At 29.7% G+C, this 12,045-nt stretch overlaps 1 protein-coding gene across 9 annotated transcripts in view; it reads left to right on the top strand.

The window, feature by feature from the left end:
* The window catches only part of LOC145261213 (voltage-gated inwardly rectifying potassium channel KCNH7-like), a 1,042,998-nt gene that overhangs the window by 908,480 nt on the left and 122,473 nt on the right, over window positions 1-12,045 (top strand). For all 9 annotated transcript variants that reach the window (XM_080119561.1, XM_080119557.1, XM_080119564.1 and 6 more), the window contains one exon: window positions 2,086-2,295. In XM_080119561.1, coding sequence (XP_079975687.1) covers window positions 2,086-2,295 — 210 coding nt within the window. The remainder of the gene's footprint in view (window positions 1-2,085; window positions 2,296-12,045) is intronic.

Genomic DNA, 12,045 nt, shown 5'->3' with positions numbered 1-12,045 from the left:
TTGTGAAACAAGGGATACGCTATCCATAACCAAACCTCTCCTAACTCGGCATTGCTGTAATCTAGTTGCAAATAGAAATCCAGGACGACTGGAAACAATGTCGACATCGCGGAAAACACAGACAGACAACTGGAACTCCCAAATGTTCACCCATTTTCAGTAGTGATATATATATATATATATATATATATATATATATATTTACATTTTCACCCCAAACAAGGCGCATTGCCACTTTGGTGTAGGGGGCTACTATCAGGGGCAGCAACTACTGGGGCACTATGTTGGGATTTGGGCAGCAAGATGTCGGTTCACGTTGCACTTGAACTTTTGCATGCCAGTACAGTTGGGGAAGCAGGAACTTGAAATGGAATTCCAGAGTCTAGCGGTTCTGGGGAAGAAACTACTGGAGTAGAAAGATCTTTTACATCTAGGGATCTCTACTGTGTGGGGGTGGGATTTAGCTGCCGGTCGGGTTTGTCGAGGGTGTCTACGTCGTGGGGCACAAGTGTCTGCAGTTCGTCAGAGCATTCACCATTAAAATACTTGTAGAACAGGCAGAGGGATGCAACGTTTCGTCGATGGGACAGAGGCTGAAGCTTAGATGCCAGTTCAGGGCCTATCAGATTCGCGACTCTTTTTTGAACCTTGTTTAGGAGCGAGAGACTAGTAGCAGATGCACCAGCCCAAATATGACAACAATACTCCATACATGGGCGAACGGTGGCCTTATAGAGGTACAGGATACTTTCAGGTGTCAGTAGTTTTCTAGCACGGTAGAGAGAGCCTACATTTTTCGCAGCGGCCCTGGCAATGTTTTCAATATAATTGTTCCAACTCCTGTTTCCTGTGAACTTTATGCCAAGCAGTTTGAAAGATGTACTCTCAGACAGGGAGTCACTGGCCATTGCTTTTGGTGGCAGAGAAGGTTTCTTGTAATTATTGAAGGAAACCAGTTTAGTCTTGGCAGCATTGAATGTGACCATCCATTCTTATATATATATATATATATATATATATATATATATATATATATATATATATTACACTTTAGCTATTTCTATCTTTTTATATTTTTAGTATGTTTGCTAACCTACTTGGAAGCGGACTGTTTCATTAAAAATGGCTAGTAATATCATCGTTTAATTTATAAATTATATCCTTACGAAAGTTATTCATGCTGGTTATTTGCAAGATATTCGATTGACATTTTGGACGGAACTGAATTTTGGATTACGCCATTTATCCATTGATTCGGACAATTCTGGAATTCTATTTTATTGTACCTATTGAATTTTCGCACTTTGCCACTAATTAATTGGATCTTTTGCAAATTTATAACAAAGTTCTTGTGTTCACATTGGAATCTTTTGATTTTACTTTTTTCAGGAATCCATTGATTGACTAATTGCTTGTTAAAAAATACTTCCTATTCTTTGTTTTAACGGTTTTTTTATATATATATTTTTACGTATATTTTTTTTTTATCTTCAAATTTATTTATACATTGTATTTTTTAACAGTTATACTCTGAAAATTCATGCATTAAGGATTTCTGACTTGTACAATTTTCTTTGTTTAAATTTGATGTATTGATAAATATTTTGATTTATTCAGGTTTATTTGTCATATATAAATATGCTTGTATATATATGTATATATATGTGTGTGTGTGTGTGTGTGTGTGTGTCTGTGTGTGAGTGTATGTATGTATGCATACGAATATATATATAATATTTATGGGGAAATATATTCATATATATATATATATATATATATATATATATATATATATATATATATAATGTTTATGTTTAGAATGTTTATGGGGAAATATATTTTTATTCAATTATATTACAACCTTAATGCATACCAATCTTTTTTATTTATGAAGCGCAATGTACGTTAACTATAACTTTACAAAATATACAAATAAATGACCAAAAATCTACATTCTAAATGCCACACACACACACACACACACACACACACATATATATATATATATATATATATATATATATATATATATATATATCAGAATGGTAGATTATATACTTCTTTTGTTCTTCTACTTTATTGCAGGACGAACAGGTAGTCGCCAACGCTTGGGTTCAAAACGCAGTTCTATTACCGACCGGCGTCGGCCAAGTGATGTTTCGTGCCTATCCGCAAGCGATGATGAGGAAGGAATCGGCATTGTTGAGCTATCCGCCGAGAAAGCCAGTCGGGAGATGATCGACGCATCCAGTGAACTGGACACTAAAAAACGGGGTTCGATCAGTTCCATTGCAGGTAGATATATTATCTGTCAATATTTTCTGTTTCATCGTTTCTGCTGTTTGTGTACAATTGGTTAAAAAGCAGTCATTTTCAAAAAAAAAGCTTCTAAAGATAAAGCAGTACTTGCACAGCTTACGTTTGAAGAGCGTTTTTATTGTTTTCTTTTTAGAAGAATTCCAAGACAATACTATTCAATTCTTAAAGTTTATAACTTTTAATATTTGTGTTGATTTACTACGAAAGTTTAATTTTGTTAAAATTCGAGGGTTTTCTTTCTTCTGGGGGGGGAATAATACGTTTTCTTATAATGACCACCTTTATGTTTTTTTTAAAGAGATGCTGTTTATTAAGAAGTTCGTTTAAGAAAGATTATACATTTTCAAAAGGGTTTTTATTATTTTAAACTCCTACATTTTCACAAGAAAAAACGTCTCGTAATTTATTTCGAAATACTATTATAGCTTAATTTTCTTTTTAATTCAGTAAATTTCACGGAATCTTTTATTATGTGTTATTGTTTATTTTGTGTTTAGTTGGCTCTTACCTTAGGCGAAACTTTAACAATGCTTTGAATTGTCTCCCTTTGAAATTCTTTCAAAAATGAAAAACAAATTTGCCTTTTTAACCTAAAATTCTCAATTGCCAATAAAACACGTCCAGATGACGCAATTTCCTGTTCGTGTATTTTTTATATTCAATAAAACAATTTAAAACACAATACGTGATTTACTTAATTCATATGATGTAATATCCGATTGGTGTATGTTTTTTTCTGTTCGTTTTTGTTTTTAGATTCGATAGAACAAACAATTTATAACGCAATACACGATTTATTTAATAAACTATGTACGTTTTTTCTATTACATTTTAAGGTCTTCTTATTTGCTTGCCTCCGCATGAGGACAGAGTTAAACACAATGTAGGTTTTAAATGTGGCGAAAGAAGCACTCATGATCAGGCAGAAATTATATTGCTTCTGTCCAAGAACCGAAACAAGTGAATTTTAGTAGCAGAACAGATATTACACTTTGCTCCGAAGCAAATGTTACAATGGCATTTTTATATTGTACTTATGTAGAGAATATTTCTTAGATAAGATTTTCAACTTAAATACAATATTTATGTTTATTAAATTGTTAGGTGAAAGTACAGAATAGTTACCAATAATAAGCAAAATCATAACGCTATTATTATAAAGGCATAATAAACACAAAATAATAACGTTAGTATTTCAGCACGGTCCGTATTCCGCATAAGTATCAAAATTATTTTGGACTGAAGAAGAAAACAGTCTACATTTTCTTTTGAAATAAATCTTAATACGTTAAAATAATTTTGTAGACTACAAGACATAATAATCTGTTGGTGTGAAGTACGAAGAGTTTGGTGGGTGATGTATTAATTTTACTTTGTAATTTAAGACCAGTATATAGGAGTGTTATTTATTACACCCTATTTTTATAAGCTATTTTTAAAAAATGACTCCTTGTGATACAATTGTACTTTTTTTAAATCTATGGTTGGACATTTTTTATCAGGCACTTATTTTTTTAAATTTATTTTTCCCCCTGTTTTCTTTTCTTTTTCTTTTCTTTTTGTTTAGTCGCGTTTTTATTATTTCATTTTTTTTTTTTATTCGTTCAGTATTTGAGATCACTGTCAACTGGCTGTTATTTCATGTCAATTTCTAAAACATTTCTATTGCGAGAACTACAAATGGTATAAAAGCCAGACTGGAACCAGTTTAGATTTTTTTTTTTTTAATAATTTTCTACATCTGTCTTTTGCGGTGTTGCATCCTTGACATTTTTTTTCTTGCATAGAATTTATTGGAGAGCAATAAATCATGACATGATCTTTATTAAAAAGATACTACAGAAATATATATGCACACACACACACACACACACACACACACACACACACATATATATATATATATATATATAAAAGTGAACGCGTCAGTGTCTCTGTGTGTGTACATTTCCCTACGCAATAACTCTGTAAATTTTCAGTCTAAAGATTTTTAGCTACCAATATATAAATATATGTATGTATGTTTTCATGTCTGCCTAAAACTTTCGATAGAGGCGACAGATTTTATCGAGGTCAGTATCGTTTTAAAGTTCGGCCTTTCAGACGACAAATATCGAAAAATTGGCTAAAAACATTAATATCTTCACCTTAAACTAGGCACTTTTCTACAGGGAAAGTCGCCTTTTTCGCCGATATTTTTTAAAGTTATCCTCTCATTTTGATTGTCAAGCCTTAATTTAAACATAAGTCACTTCAGATTTGGCTGTGGTCGTAACCGCAAAGACATCAGGGTTTTCCCCCCGTTCTTTTTCTCCTTAACAGTCCGGGTTCGAGCCTGCCTTCCTACTACCACCTTTTTTTTTTTGCTCAACACACACATCAAAACACCCGAGCAACGCCGGGATTAAATACTAGTCTATTATGTATATAAAAGTGAACGTGTCTGCGTGTGTGTGTGTGCGTGTGTGTACATTTCCCTTTGACCTTTCAGAACTCTACCAAGCTCCTCCGCCAATTTTTAGGTCGAAACACTTGAAATTTTAGATATAGGTTCCTTGGACATGGATCTAACTTAATAATTTGATTTGGGCCCAAAACAATAAATGTTAAGAGGTCATAACAGGGGCCAAAGTTTTAAAAATGTACTGTGTTTTTTTTTTTTCAACATACACCTCCAAACACCCGGGCAACGCCGGGCTGAAATGCTAGTATATATATATATATATATATATATATATATATATATATATATATATATATATATATATTATATATACATGTATATTAATATATATATACATATATATATATACATATATATATATACATATATATAACCTCGGTATACGGCATTAAAAATTAGTAACAAAATACAGTACAGTATATAATACACATGTATATGATCAAATAACATAATAAATACCGCTGTACGGCGTGGTAAATACCGTAACCAGGGGCCAGAAAAACACTGTATTCCACATCGTAACCTGAAAAAAACCTATCCTAGGGTTACTGTATCCTGGGGTTCTAATATATATATATATATATATATATATATATATATATATATATATATATATATATATATATATATATATATATATATTATGACCTGTATTGTTTTGGGCCCAATAAAATCAAATGTTAAAAAAAAAAACTTGGCAAGAAATTTCTAGATCTTATCGAAAAGCACTTCCCCGCGACCAATCCCTTACCAAAAATTTTCAATAAATATAACCTAAAGTTTTCCTACAGCTGCTGCGAAAATTTACATATGATAATTAAAGCACGTAATAACAAAATATTAAATAAAAGCAATGAAAACAACAACAAAATAAACAATAAAAAAAGTGGACAAAAATAAAACTAACACAAAGGACACATATGTAACTAGTTGAAATAATAATAATAATAATAATAATAATAATAATAATAATAATAATAATAATAATAATAATAAACCAACCCCGGACAACAACAACCATACTAGAAATAAAAATAAAAATACTAATATCGAACAAGATAAATGCAACTTTAGATACCGCACACTTTGCCCACTTCAAAATAAATGTCTTACTAAAAGCATAGTTTATCAGGCATCAATATCTGCGAAAGAATCCTCGAATAACAAGAAATATTACGTAGGTATGACTTCCTACGATTTCAAAACTCGATATTATGACCACAAAATTACATTCAATAATAAAAAAAAAACACCGAATGAAAAAATCTCTAGCAAACAAATATTGGGAACTCAAGGAAAGCGGACGTTCGCCGGTAGTCGAATGGAAAATAGTAAGAAAAGCAAACACATGTAGAGACCTAGACAATCCATGTAGATAATGCCATTTATAAAAAATTTGCTATCGTATACTTTAAAAAAAAATCTATTAAACTATAGTAGAGAAATAGCGAACAACTGTGTTCACAGGATAAAATTTACTCTAGGATAGAGATACAAAATAATTTTAAACCAACAATAACAATAGAAAATAAACAAATAAAAAGCAAATAAATAAGTGAACATACATATACATAAACTATCACACACACACACACACCTATATATATATATATATATATATATATATATATATATATATATATATATATATATATATATATATAACTAGCAAAAAAACTAACCTAGATTTAAATTAGGTGAGAAAACTATCTATGCTCGCCGCACAAAATAGCATACACAAAGGAACGGGTCAACCGGAGATCAACTGGGCCTTTTTCCTGTAAGTACCTGCTCATTGGCTGATTAAGAATAGTGCGGTGGAAACTAGAAAGCTGATTGGCTAACTAAAAACTCAATAGAAGGTGCGAATATGAAAACGCAAGACAACCACAAAATTCTCGCAGTCTGATGAATCCTAGCGTGGATGAAACGCGGAATATTCTGTGTAGCTTAAGCGCCATATATATTTTATAACTTACTATATATATATATATATATATATATATATATATATATATATATACTAGCAAAAGTAGCCGTCGTTGACTGGGTTCAAGAACAGCCTACAGAAAATGGACTCTGATTTTTGAAAGTATGATAGGCTATGAAAAGGAAGGGTCGTAAAGAGATAGCTTCGAATTAGGGGGTATCAAAACCAACGCAAAATATGATGAAAATAAAAATAAAATTGATAAACCCCATAATTTATTATATCATACCTGTTCACACTGAAACACGTATCACAATATTCTGTGGATCTATATTAAAAAACCTTCCCCAGTCCAAAATAAATGTCTAACAAAAAGTGTAGTTTATCAAGCAACAATATTTGCGAAAGAAAACCCGAATAACAAGAAATATTACATAGGCATGACTTCCTTAGATTTTAAAACCCGATACTGCGACCACAAAAGTACCTTCAAAAATAAAAAAAAAACACCGTATAAAAACAACACTAGCGAATAAATACTGGGAACTCAAAGAAAGCGGACATTCGCCGGTAGTCGAATGGAAAATAATGAGACAAGCTACCACGTGCAGACATTTAGACGACCCATGTAAATTATGCCTCCATGAAAAATTTGCTATCCTGTACTTTAAAGAATCTCAAAATCTATTAAACTGTAGACGAGAAATAGCAAACAACTGTGTTCACAAAATAAAACTTACTCTAGGATAGCGATACAAAATAGCTTTAAAACTAACAATAACAATAGAAAACAAATAAATAAATAAATTAAATAAACATGAATATACATAAACGATCACACATATATGTATATATATATATATATATATATGTGTGTGTGTGTGTGTGTGCATGTGTGTGTACACATAGGTATATTCATATATATATAAAAAAAACAACAAAAAAAACACATAGGTATATTCATATATATAAAAAAGGAGGGAAAAGATCTACCTTAAACCACTAACCTAGTTCTAAAACAGATCCTTTGTTCGATAAAATGCATGCCCATTGGCCGATAGGAGGTGGCGCGGTGGATACTAGAAAGCTGATTGGCTAATTAGAAATCCTCAACATATATAAAAACAAGAAGCAACCACAAAATTCGCGCATAAGCCTGACGAATCCTACAGTGGATGAAACGCAGAATATTCAGTGTAGCTTAATCGCCATATATATTTTATAAATTACTAACTAGCTCTACCTACGTATTGAGCACTTTTGAAGTAAATACTTTAAGTTTACGCATAAATCTATACTTTCGTATATTAAATTTGTGTGAGTAAATGAAGTAGTTATATATATATATATATATATATATATATATATATATATATATATATATATATATATATATATTCATTAGAACCCCTAGGATACGGCATTAAAATTTAGTAACACAATATAGTACAGTATAATGTCAAATGGGCACTACGTTCCCCAGACTTGACTAGTACCGACTATTTCTTACGGGGCTATCTTAAAAAAGTCCATGTTAACAAACCCTAAACCATGCAAGAATTGAAGAAAAACACCAGGAACGAAATAAGGGAGGTAAATTGCAATCCAGAAGTTCTGCAACCTTCCATTAATAATGTTTTGGAAAGAACACAAATGCGAATCTAAAAATGTTGGACTCTCCCTCTGATTTCGACATATGAGCTTTCGCCACAACATATGAGCTGCTCGGAAAACAATACACACGCACACACACACACACTATATATATATATATATATATATATATATATTTATATATATATATATATATATTTATATATATATATATATATATATTTATATATATATATATATATTTATATATATATATATATATTTATATATTTATATATATATATATATATATTTATATATATATATATATATATTTATATATATATATATTTATATATATATATATATATTTATATACATATACATATATATATATATATTTATATATATATATATATATATATATATATATATATATATAACGTGACTTTATAACGAATGTGTATTCTCGTACTTACTACTATTCTTTTTCTGGTAATCAATAGTAATCAACTTTGCATAAGCTATTGAATCTTCCAGTTGGTTTAGTTCAACATGAAAATTCCATATATTAAATCCGCTAAAGGCATCAGTGGTCCGAAAACTGAACGATTATTATTATTATTATTATTATTATTATTATTATTATTATTATTATTATTATTATTATTATTATTTTTATTATTATTATAACTATCATTATCATTATTATGTATTTAATTATTAATAATTATTATATTTACTATTATTCATTTATTTATTTTATGCTTTATTTTTATTATTATTAATGTCAATTATCATTATTATGTGTTAGTTAGTTTTTATTTATTATTTTAATAAATTATTAGATTTATTTATTAATAATAATTATTCATTTACTTATTTTTATGTATCATTTGTTTTATTATTATAAATTAATATTGTTAATTATTATTACGAAATTTTATTGTTAATTTATATTAATTAACATGTTACTATTCTAAATATTAATCCATATTAATATTATTTTATTATTTTTCATAATGCATTATTATTAATTTTTAATATTATATTATTATTATTATTATTATTATTATTTATTCATTTTTATTATTTTTATTTTATTATCAATAATTATTACTATTTATTTAATTAATTATTTATTATTTTTAATCATCTATATTGTATTAATCATTATTACTACATATTTATTTATCTCATGCATTTTTATTTTGTTATTATTATTATTACATATTAATATTATTTTTCCTATTTTATTTTTATTTTAAAGTTTTTGATCATTTTCCTTTCATTGTTATCCATTCATTTATTTTCAATCATTATTTTTTTTATTATAATTAATCATTATTTTACTATTGTCATTTTTGTTATTATATGATAGTTTTTTTATTTTTATTTTTATTATTAATTATTATTTTTATAATGTATTTTTTTATTTTACTATTAATTATTTAGTATTGTTATTTATAGTTGTTATTATTAATATTGTGTCTGTCATTATTTGATGTTTTCTTATATGTTATCTTTATTTAATTAATATTTATTATTATTATTATTATTACTATTATTTTTATTATTATTATTATTATTATTATTATTATTATTATTATTTTTAATTATTAATGCTTAAATCCGATTATTTTTTGGAAATTATGTTGTTAATGAATTTGCTATCTATTATTATTAATTTAAATTTTATTATCATTATTATTATTATTATTATTATTATTATTATTGGTATTATTAATATTAATAATGTTATTATTATTATTAATATTATTAATATTATTATTATTAATATTATTATTATTAATATTATTGTTGTTATTATTATTATTATTATTATTATTATTATTATTATTTCGTTTTTCTTATTGATTTACATGTACCTCATATTATCATTGTTGATAAATCCATACATTTTATTCATTTCGCTTCAACACTTGTCAATCTGTATCTTTTATGTGGCGCGAGATTTTCTTTTGTTATTTTGTCATTTCGAAACTGTCACAGTTTTAGTATGTTTTTCTTGTTTTATGTTTGTTTGTTTTTTTTTTGTTTCGTTTTCATTTTTATTTGACATCTAAAGTTTATTTCAAGAAACTGTAAACTGTAATTTACTAAGTCGATGTAATCCCCCCTCTTGAGAAACGAGAACGGACAGGCTTAAGATGCGTCCACTCTATTAGTGCGGTTAGCGATTAAAATGTTGTTCCAAACGAATGCATTATTATAGTGTGACGGGGCAACAGAGGGGCGACAAGGTTCCTTTGTGGAAATGGATGGGCACATTTAGAAAACAAAATACTTTCAAACTTTAATATGGCAGACCGTAAATTATATTTTCAATTTAAGCGTGACAGACTGGCCGACGAACAAAGATTCAAATAATAAGCTATTATTTTATTAAGGTGCCACCACTTATCAGGAACCAAAGCTACTCAAGGATAAGTGTTAGATTTTTGTTGAGAACCGCATAATGATTGATAACGTTGATAATGATTGGGTAGAAATTGATCATGTAAGAGGGTGTCTAAACCAGAATTTGTTTACATTAGACTTGAAAACTGCAATGCTTTAGTCAGCTAAGAAACAATCCCGTTGCATTATGTTCCATGATTTTTTTTTGGGGGGGGGGCAGATAATCTTCTAGTAGTATACAAATTTCAAGACCGATAGGAGTCTTCTATCATATCTGAAAGTGACACAATGTTCAATGAGCGAGATCGGAGATACGCCGCTGTGCAACTCATGCTCTCTATTGATCCAAGATATTACAACAGGACCATTGCCGGCACCCTCTAAATGCATTCATGGACTGCCATATATAACAGCGACGTATACAGGGTGATGAAAACAAAGTTTCTGGCTACGGTTATGGTCTTTGGTGTGGTTTCAAGTGAGGGCCACATCGTGCCACCTCACATTTTCGAAGTCGGCTTAAAAGTCAACACCAAAGCGTATATGGATATACTGAAGAGTGTGGTGATCCCCTGGTGTAATAAGGTGGCCGCAGTATACCATGGGTGTAACAGCAGGACTCGGCGCCGACCCACAAGTCCAAAGAGACCCAGGCTTGGTTTCAAAAGGAGTACTATGACATTGTACCCTTCTCTCACTTGAACCCGCTGGACTACTTCGTTTAGTCATACGTCGATAACATCACCAACATGACCTCCGACAACACCAAAGCCAACCTGATCGCCGCCATCCGCCGAGTATTCACCGATCTCCCGCCGGCGCTTATGAAAAAGGCATGCTTCCTGTTCGGGACCTGTATGTAGGTGGTGATTGAGGCTGAAGGCGGCTACATTGAATATACGCATAATCAAGTTACCCGAGTTAATGTTTTCAATAAACGTTTTAAAATAAAGCTGTAGTGTCGTTTGCTTTAGGTCTTTAGATTTTATCGTTCAACCCTGTATAAAGTCGTTCAACAAGAAGTTATTAAAATTGGATGCTTCTTCTAGTCTCACTTTGAAGGGGCGGCATGTTTCCCCTTTGTAAAGTTTCCACATTTACATGAAACTTAATAAACGCAGTTTTTTTCATGAGTTTTGCGATCGAGGGTTTTACTCACACGAGAACACCGCAAAGTGGCCAGGCGCGGAGAAATCGAAATATCAACCCTGGCAGACTATATATGGAGAGAAAAAGGCACCCATTCCCCAATGTGGGATGATGTTAAAATACTAGATATAGAAGAAAGATGGCGGATTAGAAAACTCTGGGAAGCAGC

The sequence above is a fragment of the Euprymna scolopes genome, chromosome 37 (genome assembly GCF_053919585.1).
Source record: "Euprymna scolopes isolate OS-2025 chromosome 37, ASM5391958v1, whole genome shotgun sequence".
NCBI classification, from domain to species: Eukaryota; Metazoa; Mollusca; class Cephalopoda; order Sepiida; family Sepiolidae; genus Euprymna; species Euprymna scolopes.
Note: the sequence above shows the minus strand (reverse complement) of the source record. Positions and strands in the feature narration are given on the sequence as shown.